Source organism: Syngnathus scovelli, chromosome 4, assembly GCF_024217435.2.
Source record: "Syngnathus scovelli strain Florida chromosome 4, RoL_Ssco_1.2, whole genome shotgun sequence".
Classification (NCBI taxonomy): Eukaryota; Metazoa; Chordata; class Actinopteri; order Syngnathiformes; family Syngnathidae; genus Syngnathus; species Syngnathus scovelli.
Window position 1 is genome coordinate 1,676,980 of NC_090850.1, and position 19,671 is coordinate 1,696,650.

Genomic DNA, 19,671 nt, shown 5'->3' on the forward strand with positions numbered 1-19,671 from the left:
TGTTTATAGGAAACGTCTTCGCACTCACTTGCACGAGCGCAATATTTCTCAAGCACGTCAAAAACAGGCTTTCTTTTGCGAGAACCTTCCATTATATAACGACGTATATAACAGTCCATCAGTGGTATGTGTGGAGAAATTTGATAAATATTACAAAACAAAATTTAAATAAGATCATCCCCTCTAATCTGCTCACTTACAATTCAGTCCGATAAGTGGCGGTAATGCGGCAGGATCCTGGTTGCTAACCGCCATTCACCTCTAAGACGATGAAGAAATAGTTGTTTGCGGAAGTGATGGTGAAAGCTGGCAAACTCATGTCATGTCATGTGATGGCGCGAGCGACTAAACTGAGATGGACGTATTAGTGAACACCCGCAACCAAACGGTAAACAAGCATAAGTATTTTCATACCCATGTAATTTGTTGCATGTCACAAGCGAATGGTTGGTTGAAAGGTTAACGCTGCAATACCGTAAGCTAGCCAATACATGACGTACACGAGTTGAGTATTTTTCGTATAATTCGCCAAATTATTGAGATAAAAAACGTTGTGCCAGTAAATAACAACTATATTATTGTTTAACGGGAACATACTTACATCATGAATACAATTAACAAAAGAGAACATTTCATATTTACGGCATTTCATTAAATGTAAGTAAAAAAGTAAATAATAAATACACATTGCAATCATGCCTTACTCCTCAGTTGTTTGCATTTTAGTAATTAAAGGTGGAGTTAGTCAAACTTTTTTCACAGAGGATTGCATACAGAAAAACTAGTTTTTCCCCAAAGGGTTGCATGCAGAAATACATTAGGTCTTAGGTCTTAGGACCACTCTGACATTCCTCACCTTTAGTTTATTAAACACAATAAAATCTGTCAATACTAAAGATACGCTGATACGTTTATATTCCTTAGATGGAAACTAAAATGTGTGTGTGTGTGTGTGTGTGTGTGTGTGTGTGTGTGTGTGTGTGTGTGCGCGTGTGTGTTGTGTGTGTGTGTGTGTGTGTGTGTGTGTAGTGTGTATAGTGATCCCTCGTTTTTCGCCGGAGATGTATTCCAAAACCACCCGCGAAAAACAGAGATCTGCAAATTAGAAACGATGTCAACTTATTTATGATATAGTTATGAATATGTTACGCCAGGCACGTTCTCATTTAGCCTGTTGTTGCCTATTCATGTCTGTTCCTGGTGTTGGATTTTGTCAAAGAAAGTTCCCCCAAAAATGCGACTTGTACTCCGGTGCTACTTATATATTGTGGATGGATGGACGGACGGACGGATGGATGATAGACAGAGTTCCAGTTAATGCCAGATACAGAGTTCATGAAATTAAAAATATTAATAAACACAATGTGTGTAATTATTTTTGTTGAGTGTAAAGTTTGTTGCGTGTTGTGAGCGATGTCCGATGTTGAGCGAGGAAAAACAACGATGTGGAGTTGGTTCTTTATTGGCAAGATCTTGGGTTGTTTAATGGCAGCCAGTACACAATGGCCCAGCGGCACATGAAACAACAACTTCCTTCTCCAGGTCAGCTTGTTTTATACTGTCTGGAAAGGCGGGCAAATGTCACATGACCATTTGGTATCTGTGTGTGCGTGCGTGTGTGTGTGTGTGTGTGTGTGTGTGTGTGTGTGTGTGTGTCTATGTGTGTGTGTTTATACAGTTCTGTGTGTTGTATTCGTGTTCTGATTGAGCAGTTATGTTTATATAAACTAATGAAAAGAATTGCAAACATAGTATAAACATTAAAATTTACATGAGATTGTCTAACCTAACAGAATATGTACACATTGCTGTTGCTTTCCAAGTTTTACAGTAAAGTACAACTAAGGTGTCATTAAATAACTTAAAGGACGCTTAAGGATGGGAGAATCACTTGCGCTTACACGCATGCGATGCTAGCAACAGGGTGCATTCAGGGTACTTTCACGTCAAGAACTTGTAAATGGAATGCGGCATTCTGCACATTAATTGTTTTTGTTCGATTATAACATTTTAAAAACATAGACTTCAAAATGATAGTATCAATTAAATTTTTATAAATAGTCCAGCCCTACCATGACATTTTAGTTTCTCTTGCTGTAAAAGCGCAACTCAAATTGTGCAAATGTAACATTTTACGTAGAGTAGCTTTTTGGCTCTAGAATAGTCATTTTATTGGCTATGGAAGATTATTATAGGCGTTTGAAATGCTCATTCCATGTTTTTTCAGACAATTACACAAGACGATGTCCACTTGTCATTAAGCTAATCATATTTGATGATCACAAAGAAAGATTTGCTTCAAAACAATAGTATCGTTCTCGATTTCCTTTTATTTTTGCAATTCATTGTTCTTAAGTTTTCCCATCTCTGAATGTGTTCAACAGATGGAAGAAATCAAAGATTCTCCAGACTATAACTGGTTCAGAAGCACAGTTCCTCTAAAAAGAGTACGTATACAGTGTGTTCCAAATTCTGAATGCTTATATGATTTATTGACCAAACTGTAATTAGTGAGGTTGGTAAGACCCAGAAGCAGACACTGATGAAAACTTCCAAATAACCTTTGTTAAATAAGGAAACAAAGTAAGAAGTAAACTGAGAACTGGTCACGGCAGTGGCTGAGCAGGGAATGCAAGGGAGATGTTTTGCCAATGTCAGAGTTGCCTACGGGGTCGCAGTCATCGCACGTCGTCATCAGGGGGCCCAGCGGCCCAACAACGCACGCACACACACTCACACGACACAGGTTAATTTGGCACTCTTTTTTTCTCTTGCTTCTTACACTCGACTCAATATTGTCTCGTTCGTTCCCATCCTAGTTACTCAAACTCTTACTACTTATGCTCGCTCCTGCTTTCCTACCAGAATGCTTCTTCACGCGAATGTTCAGTCTGCATACACGTGACACATACAGAGCTGCCAGTCGCAAACAAGCAGTCATAATACTCGCAACAACTCCACAAAGGTTTAAGTTTAAAATGAATTACTTTAACCAGGGTCCCACTTTACATTGTAAACAAGGGTAAAATCAAAGCCATTTTCCCATGTTTTTGCAATGTTGCACAAAATATCATCCAGCATCCATCAGTGGCATCCTAAAGCTGAAGAGAGATTCTCTCTGGGCCAAACGGCTTTCTAATTTTTCGCGCAAATATGGCTGTCAGAAATTAATCTTGTTGGAATCGGTTTTCACCCCTCCGTGAGTCGTCACCTTTTCGTGGTGGAGGGGTTTGCGTGCCCCTATGATCCTAGGAGCCATGTTGCCGGGGGCTTCATGCCCCTGGCAGGGTCACCCATGGCAAACGGGTCCTAAGTGAGGGGCCAGACAAAGCACGGCTCACAAAACCCCTTATGACGATTAAGAAAATTGGATCTAGTTTTCCCTCGCCCAGACGCGGGTTGTTAGAGATTTGCTCACTCCAACTTATTTTGCAAGAACCACACGGGAGACAGGCAAGTTCTTTTAGACACCTGCAGGTGGAGAGCTCACTCGCTACAGGAATGAAATCTGGAGCCTCTCCCAACTGCAAAGGCATATTTATTAAGAGAAAGAGTGGGGGTAAGAGTAGACTGAATAGGAAACCCTTGTGCTCTAGTCAAAACAGGGGATGTTTTACGACCTTGTGTAGGATGAGACAAGGTAGGTTATTTATTACCGGTTGCATTCCAACATAATCATATGATAAGGATAATTTGAAAAACCCTAACACGGGTCACCGGGGCCCCCCCTCTGGAGCCAGGCCTGGAGGCGGGGCTCGAAGGTGAACGTCTGGTGGCGTCTGGTGGCCTGGCCTTCGCCCATAGGGGCACAGCCCGAAAAGGAAACGTGGGTCCCCCTTCCCATGGGCTCACCACCTGTGGGAGGGGCTAAAGGGGTCGGGTGCAGTGCAAGCTGGGCGGCAGCCAAAGGCAGGGACCTTGGCGGTCTTATCCCCGGCTGCAGAAGCTGGCTCTTGGGACATGGAATGTCACCTCTCTGGCTGGAAAGGAGCCCAAGCTGGTGGGCGAGGCAGAAAAGTTCAGACGAGACATAGTCGGACTTAGCTCCACACACAGTTTGGGTTACGGTACAAGCCCTCTCGAGAGGGGCTGGACTCTCTTCCACTCTGGAGTTGCCCACGGTGAGAGGCGTCGAGCTGGTGTGGGTATACTTATTGCCCCCCGGCTGGGCGCCTGCACATTGGGGTTCACCCCGGTGAACGAGAGGGTATCCTCCCTCCGCCTTCGGGCTGGGGGACGGGTCCTGACTGTTGTTTGTGTCTATGCACCAAACGGCAGCTCAGAGTACCCACCCTTTTTGGAGTCCCTGGAGGAAGTGCTGGAGAGCGCTCCTTCTGGGGACTCCATCGTTCTACTGGGTGACTGCAAAGCTCACGTGGGCAATGACAGTGAGACCTGGAAGGGCGTGACTGGGAGGAACGGCCCTTCGATCTGAACCGGAGCGGTGTTCTATTATTGGACTTCTGTGCTCGACACGGATTTTTTATAATGAACACCATGTTAAAACATAAGGGTGTCCATGTGTGCACTTGGCACCAGGACACCCTAGGCCGCAGTTCGATGATCGACTTTGTAGTCGTGTCATTGGATTTGCGGCCGCATGTTTTGGATGCTCGGGTGAAGAGAGGGGCGGAGCTGTCAACTGATCACCACCTGGTGGGGGGTTGGCTCCGATGGTGGGGAAAGATGCCGGTCCGACCTGGCAGACCCAAACGCTCTGTGAGGTTCTGCTGGGAACGTCTGGCAGAATCCCCTGTCAGGAAGAGCTTCAACTCACACCTCCGGCAGAGCTTTTCCCACGTCCCTGGGGAGGCGGGTGACATTGAGTCCGAGTGGACCATGTTCCGCGCTTTCATTGTTGAGGCGGCCGACCGGAACTGTGGCCGTAAGGTCGTTGGTGCCTGTCGTGGCGGCAATCCCCGAACCCGCTGGTGGACACCGGCGGTAAGGGATGCCGTCAAGCTGAAGAAGGAGTCCTATCGGGCCGTTTTGGCCTGCGGGACTCCGGAGGCAGCTGACAGGTACCGGATGGCCAAGCGGAACACAGCTTCGGCGGTTGCTGAGGCAAAAACCCTGGCGTGGGAGGTGTTTGGCGAGGCCATGGAGAATGACTTCTGGACGGCTTCGAGGAAATTCTGGTCCACCATCCGGCGTCTCAGGAGGGGGAAGCAGTGCAACGTCAACACTGTTTACAGTGGGGATGGCGTGCTGCTGACCTCAACTCGGGACATCGTGAGTCGGTGGGGAGAATACTTCGAAGACCTCCTCAATTCCACCTACACGCCTTCCATTGTGGGAGCAGGGCCTGCGGACTCCGAGGCGGACTCTCCAATCTCTGGGGTCGAAGTCAATGAGGTAGTTAAAAAACTCCTTGGTGGCAAGGCCCCGGGGGTGGATGAGATCCGCACGGAGTTCTTAAAGGCTCTGGAAGTTGTGGGGCGGTCATGGCTGACACGCCTCTACAACATTGCGTGGACATCAGGGACAGTACCTCTGGATTGGCAGACTGGGGTGGTGGTTCCCCTCTTTAAGAAGGGGGACTGGAGGGTGTGTTCCAAAAACAGGGGAATCACACTCCTCAGCCTCCCTGGTAAGGTCTATTCAGGGGTGCTGGAGAGGAGGGTCCGTCGGGAGGTCAATCCTCGGATTCAGGAGGAGCAGTGTGGCTATCGTCCTGGCTGTGGAACAGTGGACCAGCTCTACACCCTCAGCAGGATCCTTGAGGGTGCACGGGAGTTCGCCCAACCAGTCCACATGCGTTTTGTGAACTTGGAGAAGGCGTTCGACCGTGTCCCTCTGAAGGTTCTGTGGAGGGTGCTTCGGGAGTACGGGGTTCCGAGCCAACTAATAAGGGCGGTTCGGTCCCTGTATCACCGATGCCAGAGTTTGGTCCGCATTTCCGGCAGTAAGTCGGATTCGTTCCCAGTGAGGGTTGGACTCTGTTAGAGATTCGCTCACTCCAACTTATTTTGCAAGAACCACACCGGAGACAAGTCCTTTTAGACACCTGCAGGTGGAGAGTCCATTCGTCGCTGTGCGTGCAGCGATGTTTGAATGGAGGTCTAAACTCTCCCAACTGCAAGGACATATTTATTAAGAGAAACAGAGTGGGGGGGAAGAGTAGGCTGAATAGGAAGTCCTTGTGCTCTAGTCAAAACATATCAGGGGATGTTTTACGACCTTGCGGAGGATGGAACAAGGTAGGTTATTTATTACCGGTTGCATTCCAACATAATCATACGATAAGGATAATCTGAAAAACCGTAACAGACTCCGCCAAGGCTGCCTTTTGTCACCGATTCTGTTCATAATTTTTATGGACAGAGTTTCTAGGCGCAGCCGAGGCGTTGAGGGTGTCCGGTTTGAGGACCTCAGCATCGCGTCTCTGCTTTTTGCTGACGATGTGGTGCTGTTGGCTTCTTCAGGCCGTGATCTCCAGCTCTCACTGGAGCGGTTCGCAACCGAGTGTGAAGCGGTCAGGATGAGGGTCAGCACCTCCAAATCCGAGTCCATGGTCCTCGGTCGGAAAAGGGTGGAATGCCCTCTCAGGATCGGGGATGAGATCCTGCCCCAAGTGGAGGAGTTCAAGTATCTTGGGGTCTTGTTCACGAGTGAGGGGAGGATGGAGCGTGAGATCTACAGGCGGATCGGTGCAGCGTCGGCAGTAATGCGGACTCTGTACCGGTCCGTCGTGGTAAAGAGAGAGCTGAGCCAAAAGGCAAAGCTCTCAATTTACCGGTCGATTTACGCTCCTACCCTCACCTATGGTCACGAGCTATGGGTCGTGACCGAAAGAACGAGATCCCGGATACAAGAGGCCGAAATGAGTTTTCTCCGCAGGATGTCCGGGCTCTCCCTTAGAGAAAGGGTGAGAAGCTCGGTCATCCGGGAGAGACTCGGAGTAGAGTCGCTACTCCTCCACGTTGAGAGGAGCCAGATGAGGTGGCTCGCGCATCTCATCAGGATGCCTCCTGTACGCATGTTCCGGGCATGTCCCACCGGTAGGAGACCCCGGGCACGACCCAGGACACGCTGGAGAGACTGTCTCTCAGCTGGCCTGGGAACGCCTTGGGATCCCCCGGGTTGAGCTGGATGAAGTGGCTGGGGAGAGGGAAGTCTGGGAGTCCCTCCTGAAGCTGCTGCCCCCGCAACCCGATCCCGGATAAGCGGAAGAAGATGGATGGATGGATGGAATCGGTTTTCAAAGTCAAAGTCTGCTTTGTTGTCAATTTCCTCACATGCCAAGACATACAAAGAGATCGCAATTACGTTTCCCACTATCCCACGGTGATAAGACATACCGTATTTTCCGGACTATAAGTCGCTCTGGAGTATAAGTCACACCAGCCATAAAATGCCCCAAAAAGTGAAAAAAAAACATATATAAGTCGCTCCGGCGTATAAGTCGCATTTTGGGGTGCAATTTATTCGACAAAATCCTACACCAAAAACAGTCATGAACGAGCAACAACAGGCTAAACGATAGCAACAACAGGCTAAACGATAGGTATGCTAACGTGACAAACACAAACAAAGAGCTGAGAACGGGCCTGACGTAACATATAGAGTGATTAAGGACAACTATTACATGAATAACATGTTTATAAAATCATCGGTGTCACTCCAATTCATTAAATCCATTGATCGTTCGATACGATAGCAACAGGCTAAACGATAGGTATGCTAACGTGACAAACACAAACGAGGAGCTGAGAATGGGCCTGATGTAACATATAGAGTTATTAAAGAAAACAATTATATGAATAACACGTTTATAAAATCATCGGTGTCACTCCAATTCATTAAATCCATCGATCGTTCTTTGTCAACAAAGCTGAGGGCGCTTGCACTTCAAAATATTCCACAGGCTCATATAACGATAGATAAACTATATTTCAAGTAACTATAATACGTATAAGCAATAATATTATCAAACCATCCGTGCACTTTAAATCCATTAAATGCATCGATCAAATTCCTCGTCCTTTGGCAACATCGCCGCGCGTGCGCCCTGACGTCAGCCTCGTCTTTATTCCACAGATCTAGTATATAACTATATTGTAGCGTTAACAAAGTACAAGGATAGACGTGGGTTTAGTAAACGGCTCTTTATTAAACAAAACAAACTTCCAAGCGTGTGGCGGCGTGGACTTCCAGACACGAGAGCTCCATGGCATAGGACCGGGCGTGCGTAATGGCCATGTCCGAGCCCCATGCACCGTTCGCGGACAGCCACTCGGCCGAGCGCCGGCCCCCGACTCAGTAGAGTAGGACCGGGCGTGCGTAAAAGCCATAATAGTTTTTCAAACCTTCTATGTCACTCCAAATCCTTAATTCCTTCAAATTCTTTGTCCTCCGTGTCACTTAGAAATGATCACCGCTAATGATGCCGGTAGTCCTTACGTGGGTACGTTTGTCCTTTATGTAAACAACCGCCGCGCCGTGCCACTGACGTCACTTGAAATAGTAATCCATTGGTACATCACGGTTCTCCAAACTTTCTTTGTGCTGCTCGATTACTGTTTTCAGCTGCATATTTTACAACTTGAAGTTTGTAACCTGCAAAATATGAGTTTCTTTTTGGTGCCATTTTTCTTAAGCCCACCCAGTTGATGAGTAACGGCCAACGGTGAAATTTAGAGCGCCCTCATCCAGCCCAACCAAAAAAGCACAGTCTATGAAAAGCATAATGTCGGAAAAAACTTTGTCACCAAAGATTTGTGTGTACTTCTCTACTCATTCCCACTTTATATTCTGAAAATTACAAAAGTTGAAATATTTTCAATTTTATGGACTTGGTATCACCCTGATACTGGAATACTACTGGTAATTATAAGGATAATGCTTTCAAAATGCTTTTCATGTAGAAGAGTATAAATACTTTTTCATCAGTATTCAGTCACACAAACTTTCCGCATTCATGGGTCATGTCCTCTGCTATACTGGTTACTGGTATAATTGTACGTTTTCTTTCCTCAACAGTGATGATGCAAAATATTTTTTTGCGTTTATGTTAAGCATGTACATGCACATAGTACATTCAAACGTAATGTATGGTGGATTTTTTTTTTTATTATTTAAATTGTATACATGTTCTCATTTCCCCCTTTCTAGATTATTGTTGATGATGATGACAGCAAAGTGTGGTCCTTGTATGATGCAGGCCCGAAGAGCATCAGGTGCCCTATCATGTTCCTTCCGCCTGTCAGTGGAACTGCAGAAGTGTTCTTCCAGCAGATGTTGGCTTTGACAGGCTGGGGCTACAGAGTAATATCTGTGAGTTCAACAGATATTGGCGTGGAACAGACCTGGAAAAGCACAGCGCTTACTTACGCTCTAGGCGCATGTTGGGAGTGCAGTTTTTTCTCTTTCACTCGTCAGTGGATGCACATATCAATACTCTGCTTGAACTGGAATGATTCCTGGAATGACAGCTGGTTCTTTCTTAGTCATATCAATAATAATAATAATTGTAGCCTGTTCTTTTGATTGCCCAGGTTCAGATTGCCCCTGTACTGTTTATTTCTGAAGACGGTACTAGTATTTTGTTTGTTTCAGCTTCAGTATCCAGTGTACTGGGATCTCATGGAGTTCTGTGATGGATTTAGGAAGCTTCTCGATCACTTGCAGTTAGATAAAGTAAGCGTTTGTTTTTTTTACACTTATGTTTTGCCTGTTATGTACTTCATCTCTCAACGTGTATATTGTCATTCACCCTTTTCACATTTACAGATTTGTGAACTTTGTCGTTTTCTATTTTTCCATTATTGTTTCTTTGAAATACCTGCATACACATCAGTTGTCACATTGAACACCCAAGTAAATTGCTATAAATAGCCACTTTAGAAAGCACTGATTTTGAAATAAATACTGTTTGTTTGTTTGTTTGTTTGTTTGTTTGTTTGTTTGTTTGTTTGTTTGTTTGTTTGTTTGGTTTCCCACCCACGTGTGCACCTGTCCTTTTAGTCTTTCTAATGATTTTCCTGTCTTGCCATGTTCAAGGTTCATCTTTTTGGTGCATCCTTGGGTGGCTTCCTGGCCCAGAAGTTTGCAGAGTTCACTTGCAAGTCCCCCAGGGTGCACTCTTTGATACTGTGTAATTCATTCAGTGATACCTCCATCTTTAACCAGACATGGACAGCGAACAGGTTTTCCCTATTTTTTTATTATTAATAATATAACGTGAGTAAGGGCGTACTCACACTCGGCAGTCCGTGCATTGTCTGAGGCCACCTGACATTTAAAGTTGGCCTGTGAGAGTGCTCAAAATGAAAACACTTACCAAGCCATGACATGATTGCACAAACAAGTGCTTGCAATGTGGATGTGTCATACAATTGCAGTATTGCACATTATTGATTACCGTAATTGCCGGACTATAAACCGCACCGGATTATAAGCCGCACCAGCTAAAATTCAGAGATATTTCAGTTTTTTTCTTACATAAGGCTCACCGGACTATAAGCCGCACGTGCACACGAGTTTTTTACAAAGAAAGACAGTACATAGAAAGCCTTTTTAACGTTTTAATAACATACTTGAACATGTCTTTCTAAACATTGCCTGTGACGCAGCAGTAGTACCGCAGCAACGCGGAAGTGTGCACGCGAGTTATTAGCAAAGAAAGACTGGACACAGAAAGTTTTTTTAAAGCTTTAATAACATACCTTAACATTTCTTTCCAAACACTGCCTGTGACGCGGCAGTAATACCGCAGCAACACGGAAGTAACACAGCACAGTCACTGAGACGCGGCGGTAAAACAGCAGCAACACAGCAGCAACACGGTAGCACAGCACTAACAGGGCTGGTTAAAAAAAAACATACCAGTAAAAGTAAAACAAGAGCCGTCTTCATCTTCCTCCTGTGCACTGAAACCATCAAAGTCTTCCTCCTTAGTGTCCGATTGGAATAGCGTTAGATATCCTTCGCCTCACACTTTCTCAGTCTCTCTTTCGTCGTCGGTTTTATGCATTTCTTCGAGTGTGAAGAGGGTCTGTTCATGCTAATCTTATTCATGCATGAAGCGCTAAATTACATTAAATTAGCGAGCGACACCTATATCTTAAAAGCGGCATCATATGCATTTCTTTTGTCCACCATAATGACGGTTTGTGTATAAAAGCTTCCTGTCTTTGTGTGAATGCGGGTGTGTACGTGATGCGCGAGACGATCACGTCTTCTTCGGCGCATTATCTCTTCTTCGTCTGTCTCGCTCTTGCTTCCTGCTAGAGCGCCCCCTGGAGACCGGAGGCTGTAAAAATCCATAAGTACGCTCCAGAGTAGACACAAGATAATGTCATCAACATCGACTGCCTTTGGCTTAAAAGCGTCATCATATGTCCCCATGATGACGGTTTGTGTATAAAGGCTTCCTTTCAGTAATGTCCGACTTGATCGCGTTCTGCGTGATGCGCGAAATGTAAACACAAACTAGCACGTCTTCTTTGGCGCATTATCTCTTCTTCGCCTGTCTCGCTCTTGCTTCCTGCTAGAGCGCCCCCTGGAGGCCGTAGGCCGTAAAAATCCATAAGTACGCCGCGCCGCCGTTTAAGGTTCAAAGTAACCTCCATCCATCCATCCATCTTCTTCCGCTTATCTGGGGTCGGGTCGCGGGGGCAGCAGCTTTAGGAGAGACTCCCAGACTTCCCTCTCCCCAGCCACTTCATCCAGCTCATCCCGGGGGATCCCAAGGCGTTCCCAGGCCAGCTGAGAGACATAGTCTCTCCAGCGCATCCTGGGTCGTCCCCGGGGTCTCCTACCGGTGGGACATGCCCGGAACACCTCCCCAGGGAGGCGTCCAGGAGGCATCCTGATAAGATGCCCGAGCCACCTCATCTGGCTCCTCTCAACGTGGAGGAGTAGCGACTCCAAGTCTCTCCCGGATGACCGAGCTTCTCACCCTATCTCTAAGGGAGAGCCCGGACACCCTGCGGAGAAAACTCATTTCGGCCGCTTGTATCCGGGATCTCGTTCTTTCGGTCACGACCTATAGCTCGTGACCATAGGTGAGGGTAGGAGCGTAAATCGACCGGTAAATTGAGAGCTTTGCCTTTTGGCTCAGCTCTCTCTTCACCACAACGGTACAGGGTCCGCATTACTGCCGACGCTGCACCGATCCGCCTGTCGATCTCGCGCTCCATCCTCCCCTCACTCGTGAACAAGACTCCAAGATACTTGAACTCCTCCACTTGGGGCAGGATCTCATCCCCGATCCGGAGAGGGCATTCCACCCTTTTCCGATCGAGGACCATGGACTCGGATTTGGAGGTACTGACCCTCATCCCGACCGCTTCACACTCGGCTGCGAACCGTTCCAGAGAGAGCTGGAGATCACGGCCTGAAGAAGCCAACAGCACCACGTCATCTGCAAAAAGCAGAGACTCGATGCTGAGGTCCCCAAACCGGACCCCCTCAACGCCTTGGCTGCGCCTAGAAATTCTGTCCATAAAAATTATGAACAGAATCGGTGACAAAGGGCAGCCTTGGCGGAGTCCAACCCTCACTGGGAACGAATCCGACTTACTGCCGGAAATGTGGACCAGACTCTGGCATCGGTGATACAGGGACCGAACCGCCCTTATCAGTTGGCTCGGCACCCCGTACTCCCGAAGCACCCTCCACAGAACCTCCCGAGGGACACGGTCGAACGCCTTCTCCAAATCCAAAAAATACATGTGGACTGGTTGGGCGAACTCCCATGCACCCTCGAGGATCCTGCCGAGGGTGTAGAGCTGGTCCACTGTTCCACGGCCAGGACGAAAGCCACACTGCTCCTCCTGAATCCGAGGTTCGACCTCCCGACGGACCCTCCTCTCCAGCACCCCTGAATAGACCTTACCAGGGAGGCTGAGGAGTGTGATTCCCCTGTAATTGGAACACACCCTCCGGTCTCCCTTCTTAAAGAGGGGAACCACCACCCCAGTCTGCCAATCCAGAGGCACTGTCCCCGATGTCCACGCAACATTATAGAGGCGTGTCAGCCATGACAGCCCCACAACATCCAGAGCCTTTAAGAGCTCGGGGCGGATCTCATCCACCCCCGGGGCCTTGCCACCGAGGAGTTTTTTAACTACCTCAGTGACTTCGACCCCAGAGATTGGAGAATCCGCCTCAGAGTCTCCAGGCCCTGCTTCCTCAATGGAAGGCGTGAAGGTGGAATTGAGGAGGTCTTCGAAGTATTCTCCTCACCGACTCACGACGTCCCGAGTCGAGGTCAGCAGCACGCCATCCCCACTGTAAACAGTGTTGACGTTGCACTGCTTCCCCCTCCTGAGACGCCGGATGGTGGACCAGAATTTCCTCGAAGCCGTCCGAAAGTCATTCTCCATGGCCTCACCAAACTCCTCCCACGCCCGGGTTTTTGCCTCAGCAACTGCCGAAGCCGCGTTCCGCTTGGCCATCTGGTACCTGTCAGCTGCCTCCGAAGTCCCGCAGGCCAAAACGGCCCGATAGGTCTCCTTCTTCAGCTTGACGGCATCCCTTACCGCCGGTGTCCACCAGCGGGTTCGGGGAGTGCCGCCACGACAGGCACCAACGACCTTACGGCCACAGCTCCGGTCGGCCGCCTCAACAATGGAGGCGCGGAACATGGTCCACTCAGACTCAATGTCCGCCACCTCCCCCGGGACGTGGGAAAAGCTCTGCCGGAGGTGGGAGTTGAAGCTCTTCCTGACAGGAGGTTCTGCCAGACGTTCCCAGCAGACCCTCACAGAGCGTTTGGGTCTGCCAGGTCGGACCGGCATCTTCCCCCACCATCGGAGCCAACCCACCACCAGGTGGTGATCAGTTGACAGCTCTGCCCCTTTCTTCACCCGAGTGTCCAAAACATGCGGCCGCAAATCCGATGACACGACTACAAAGTCGATCATCAAACTGCGGCCTAGGGTGTCCTGGTGCCAAGTGCACACATGGACACCCTTATGATTGAACATGGTGTTCATTATTGAAAATCCGTGTCGAGCACAGAAGTCCAACAATAGAACACCGCTCCGGTTCAGATCGGGGGGGGCGTTCCTCCCAATCACGCCCTTCCAGGTCTCACTGTCATTGCCCACGTGAGCATTGAAGTCACCCAGTAGAACGATGGAGTCCCCAGAAGGAGCGCTCTCCAGCACTTCCTCCAGGGACCCCAAGAAGGGTGGGTACTCTGAGCTGCCGTTTGGTGCATAGACACAAACAACAGTCAGGACCCGTCCCTCCACCCGAAGGCGGAGGGAGGCTACCCTCTCGTTCACCGGGGTGAACCCCAATGTGCAGGCGCCCAGCCGGGGGGCAATAAGTATACCCACACCTGCTCGACGCCTCTCACCGTGGGCAACTCCAGAGTGGAAGAGAGTCCAGCCCCTGTCGAGAGGGCTTGTACCGGAGCCCAAACCGTGCGTGGAGGCTAGTCTGACTATATCTAGTCGGAATTGTTCTTCCTCGCACACCAGCTCGGGCTCCTTTCCTGCCAGAGAGGTGACATTCCATGTCCCAAGAGCCAGCTTCTGCAGCCGGGGATCAGACCGCCAAGGTCCCTGCCTTTGGCTGCCGCCCAGCTCACATTGCACCCGACCCCTTCGGCCCCTCCCACAGGTGGTGAGCCCATGGGAAGGGGGACCCACGTTTCCTTTTCGGGCTATGCTCGGCCGGGCCCTATGGGCGAAGGCCCGGCCACCAGACGCTCGAGCCCCGCCTCCAGGCCTGGCTCCAGAGGGAGGCCCCGGTGACCCGCGTCCGGGCGAGGGAAAACTAAGTCCATTTATATCACTCATCATAAGGGGCTTCTGTGAGCCGTGCTTTGTCTGGCCCCTCACCTAGGACCCGTTTGCCATGGGTGACCCTACCAGGGGCATGAAGCCCCCGACAACATGGCTCCTAGGATCATAGGGGCACACAAACCCCTCCACCACGATAAGGTGACGACTCACGGAGGGGTCAAAGTAACCTTCTGAATAAAATGCATTAAAAGTCCACATTCATTACAACTTGTTTTTGGTGAGCAAAATGTCAGAAGAATTGAATTTAAATGCTGATTGTTTGGGTTTTAATACAATGCAGATGGTCCAAACAGCGTCACTGCTTTGTGTAATCTCTGAGTGACATGGCAGAGTGAGAGAAAGGGTTTAGAGCACAGGTGTCAAACTCAAGGCCCGGGGGCCAGATACGGCCTGCGACATCATTCTATGTGGCCCGCGAAGACAAATTGTGCATCAAATTCGTGTGTCATTACTAGAATTGCAAATTGTCTTCACTTTTAATAATATCTTTTTAAATATTTGACCAGTTTTTACTCGTCTGATTTGAAAACGAGTTATTTGTCAGTTTGTTTTGTAGCTTTTACTTTATATAAAAGTGTTAAGAGTAAAAGTGATCACAAAAATCACGAAAAAAATCTTATATAAGCCGCACCTGACTATAAGCCGCAGGGTCCAAAATTTTGGAAAAAAGTCGTGGCTTGTAGTCCGGAAATTACGGTATATCTGCATAATATACAATATATAATGACTAGCACTGTTACACTGGGGCACATGCTTGTGCAAAGCATATATTCTATAAGTGCAACCTCTCGTCTGCCAGTTAATCATGATCACTGCCACACTGCACAATAAAAAAACAACACAACAATTCTATCGTCAAAACAAGTCCACAGCAGTCTCAGGCTACGTTCACACTGCTGGGCTTGATGCCCATTTATGACCTTTTTATATATCGTATTTTCCACACCACAAGGCGCACTTAAAAGCCTTTATTTTTTTCAAAAAACGAAGGTGCACCTTTTAATAAGGTGCGCCTTTTGTGTGGACCGAATTCCAAAATTTGTAATGTTTTTTTGTACGGCTTCCGTAATATACAGGCATAATATGTAGACCCGATGAACCAATCAGAGGACATTACTTTTTACGTAGATTGGGGAAAAAAAACAATCGGAGGGCTGTACGTAAACGTAGAGTACGTACCTAAATACTATCATTTGTGTAAAGCAGTGGTTCTGAACCAGGGGTTTGGTGAGTTGGCTTCAGGGGTTCGGCAGAGCTGGTATGTCATTGCCCCGCCCCTGCCCCTCCACGCCGGTAGCACCCCCCCACTCGTCCACGGATGGCCGAATACACCTACTCAATTTAGCTTTCACTTTGTTATTATTGTCATTTCCAGTTCTCATGTATGTGATTTTAACAAGAATAGCAAAAATAAAGTCAAACCTTGGTTTTCGACCACAATCCGTTCCAGAAGGCGGTTCGAGAAGCAAATCGGTCGAATTCCGAATCCATTTTTCCCATTACAAATAATAGAAAAAATTTTAGTCCGTTCCAAGACTAAAAAACCCCCCTTTTTTTTTTTAAACATTTTTTTCATTTGCGCATTTTTCTCCGATCGCGCAACTGCAGCGCACCACCGAACGCGCAACCGTAGCGCGTCGCCGACCGCGCAACTGCACAGCGCTGGTCGCATTATTGTGACAGAGCCATCGCTGAAATTTAGAAAATATTTTTAAAGTCCTGATGTACTTTCTAAAATTTAAGTGGACTTCAGTGCGCGGGGAGCTTTATTTGGTCCGATCGCGCAACTGCAGCGCGCCGGGCGCTCAGTGTCGCATTGCTTTAAGAGCGTCTTTGTGTTTTAGGACGGCTTTTCTGCTCCCACTTGCTTTCTTTGGAGGCATGATTAGGGGCTAATACAATCCTCAAAGTAACGAAAATACAATAACTACTGATTCAGTCGGCATCCGGGCCGCGCGGTCGGGTTTTCTCGGGTCCTCCCGGCTCATCTCGTGAGGTTCGACCTCCGAATTTTGTTCAACAACCGAAGCAAAAAAAAAACTCGAATTTTTTGTTCAAATTACGATTTTTTCGAGAACCGGGACGTTCGGAAACCGAGGTTTGACTGTAAAATAAATAGATGCAGCTCACTGACAAGTGCCGCTATTTGAGCTAATTTTAGAACAGTCCTGCGGGCGACTCATGGGGTCCTCACGGGCTACCTGGTGCCCGCGGGCACCGTGTTGGTGACCCCTGCCCTAAAGAATGTTCCTGAAGGTCGGTTTAACTTTAAAATATTCAAAAAGTGTTTGAAAATACAATCAAGTGTTTAAAAATATAACTATAAAAGTCTTGTGCAGATATCGTAAAAAATTGACTCACATCGCGGATTTTCTCCTATCTTGGAACTAATTATCAGTGATAAACGAGGGATCACAGTATCTGGCCAATATATGTAGAGATATCAAATTAAGTGATTAATCCACAAGTAATCAATGATCACTTTAATCAACCACTATTTTGATAATTGAGTAATAGTTGAGTCTTTTTTTTTGTAACCTAAAATTATACATATCCTCTACTTTCAGCCTCAACTGTATTCTCTGATTTTAGTAGTTTTATCATGTTTTGATTTCAACCAAAATAATCCATTTGCACATGAGCTTTTACTTTGGAAAACAATGTCTAAATGTGTACCTGAATCAGTTTAAAAAGGGCAATCCTTCACGCATGATATTCCTCTAATATTGTTTCGTTGTTCTTTTCATCACTAAACAACACCATGTAAACAATAATAATTGGTTAATCAACTGTAATCAAGGAAAAAAGTGTTTTGCAATACAACAAAAAGTTTTATTCAATTAATTGATTATAAAAATATTTGATAGTGACAGCCCTAGAACACAGGTTGATACAAGTACTATACTTTATACTTTACTATTTTGTACTAACACAGGCAAATGTACGTGAACAAATTATTTTAAAAATAAAAGTGTTAGCAGGGGGAAGGGTGGTGGTGGTTGACTTCAAATGAAATTTAAGCTATTTTGTCTTAGCTGAGTGTCTCAGGGAGCGGGACATCGTGCTCTGCAGCACAGACAGAACGGGAGCAGCATGACAGAATTGGCGCACAGCAATGATACCGCCTGAGAGCCACCTTGCCTACTAGAAATAAACAGAATGCGACATATAATGAAGTGGTGGCGCATTTAAATGGGCAAAAGTTAGGCAGGCTGCTTAAATGTGATTGGTGGACAGGAGTGGGAGGGGAACTCTAAGCCAAGTCAGGGGTGGATTAAATGGCTTGGTGTGAGTATGCCCTAAAACAACTTAATTTTATTATCTTTGCTCAGTTTTTGGTTGATGCCAGCTTTCATGTTGAAGAAGATTGTTCTCGGGAACTTTGCTAAAGGACCAGTCGACCCAGAAATGGCCGGTGCGATTGACTTCATGGTTGATAGGGTAAGAAAATTATGCTCATATTCTGTTCCTTCATGAAAGTGAATAATGTGTAATTTCTGTGTTGTAGCTGGAGAGCCTAAACCAGAGAGAGCTGGCATCCAGGTTAACGCTAAACTGTCAGAATTCTTATGTGGAGCCACATAAAATAAAGGAGGTTGCTGTGACTATTATAGATGTAAGTGGGAATGCGTGTGAATATGAATACAGTATTCATTCATACAGCAGCTCTGATAAGTCATGGTGTTTATTTTTACACTTAGGTTTTTGATCAGAGTGCACTCTCTTTAGAAGCAAAGGAAGAGATGTATAAATTGTTTCCAAATGCCAAACGAGCTCATCTCAAAACTGGTGGAAACTTCCCATACCTTTGCCGAAGTGCTGATGTAAACCTCTACATACAGGTACGGTAGTGCAAAATAAAGCCTTGCAAACAGTTGCTTGTTAATTTGTCGTTGCTGCTCGTTATTTGGAAACCCAACTTTAATGTGGGTGTCATTTTAAGACAACAACCCCCCAGTGCGGCAGACCAAATCTGCAAATCAGTGAAGTCAAATTATAACCACGGCCTTCAACAAACTTACTGCTGCTCTCAAAGCAAAAATTGTAATTGTGAAACCCAACACTTTCAGGGGAAAATGACTAATGGCTCTTATGCTGAATTTGTCAGTTTGTTCACTTGAAAAGGAATTAGAAATTAACCATCTGGAACAGAAAAGTTGTAAAATGTGAATTTTGCTTAAAGCAAATGTCTGATACCCAAACAAAACCTAAGTTTGTAGCAAACCTTGTCCTGCACAGTTAGTTGGTCCACCAGGTTTATTGTACAGCTCAGGAGGTATTTTGTCACCCCTCTTTTATAGAAATTGTCTGCATCATTCTGGGTTTTCAGCTTCTGCTTGGAAATACAAAGATTCAGCTGATTAAATCATGTTTTTTATTGGGTTGAGGTTAGGAGACTGACCGGGCCACTCCATAACTTGAATGTGCTTCCTCATCTATTGCCCTGGATGTTTCTTTGGTCACATTTCTAGAAATAAATAAGGAGATCGACATTGCACTAGGTGAGAAGGATGTTTATGTAGTCGTGAACAAGATTTTCCCACCAATTATATACCAAGCCCACAATACCCACTTCATATCCAGTAAGTTAATGAAGGCATGGCAAATTGACAGTGGGTGGGAAACGCACGTATTCCACTGAAACCTCATAGTTTTTTTGGTCTGTTTCATAATTTTGATTATAACCATAGTGCCGCTTATTCTTTGATGTTTAGATTCATTTGCATCAGTTCCATGGAACACGGTATGCTGCCATTGACCTGGGTATGGTGAGTGTTGAGGAACTGGAGGTCCAGGAGTGCCACCTGAAAACATGCTAAGAATCTGACGAAGACCAATGACCAGCATTTTGGAGCGCTGCAAAAATGTAACTGAACCTTTTTGATTAAAAATGAAATTGATCATAAAA

The 19,671-nt window shown here is 46.6% G+C and overlaps 1 protein-coding gene across 3 annotated transcripts; it reads left to right on the forward strand.

Annotated features, from left to right (window-relative positions):
* The first annotated feature begins 230 nt into the window (after nucleotides 1–230).
* On the forward strand, nucleotides 231–19,671 carry spg21 (SPG21 abhydrolase domain containing, maspardin). 3 transcript variants are annotated; one of them, XR_007480566.1, is made up of 10 exons: nucleotides 231–388; nucleotides 2,385–2,447; nucleotides 9,115–9,276; nucleotides 9,559–9,639; nucleotides 10,003–10,148; nucleotides 18,095–18,203; nucleotides 18,271–18,378; nucleotides 18,464–18,604; nucleotides 19,156–19,264; nucleotides 19,478–19,671. XR_007480566.1 is itself a non-coding variant. In XM_049717493.1 (9 exons), the coding sequence occupies exons 1-9, from the start codon at nucleotides 356–358 to the stop codon at nucleotides 19,580–19,582; spliced, it is 948 nt and encodes a 315-aa protein (XP_049573450.1). In that variant the 5' UTR covers nucleotides 232–355; the 3' UTR covers nucleotides 19,583–19,671. The 3 variants fall into 3 exon arrangements, 2 of the variants coding, with proteins under 2 accessions (XP_049573450.1, XP_049573451.1); XM_049717493.1 differs by lacking the exon at nucleotides 19,156–19,264 and having other exon boundaries at nucleotides 232–388; XM_049717494.1 differs by lacking the exons at nucleotides 2,385–2,447; nucleotides 19,156–19,264 and having other exon boundaries at nucleotides 243–388.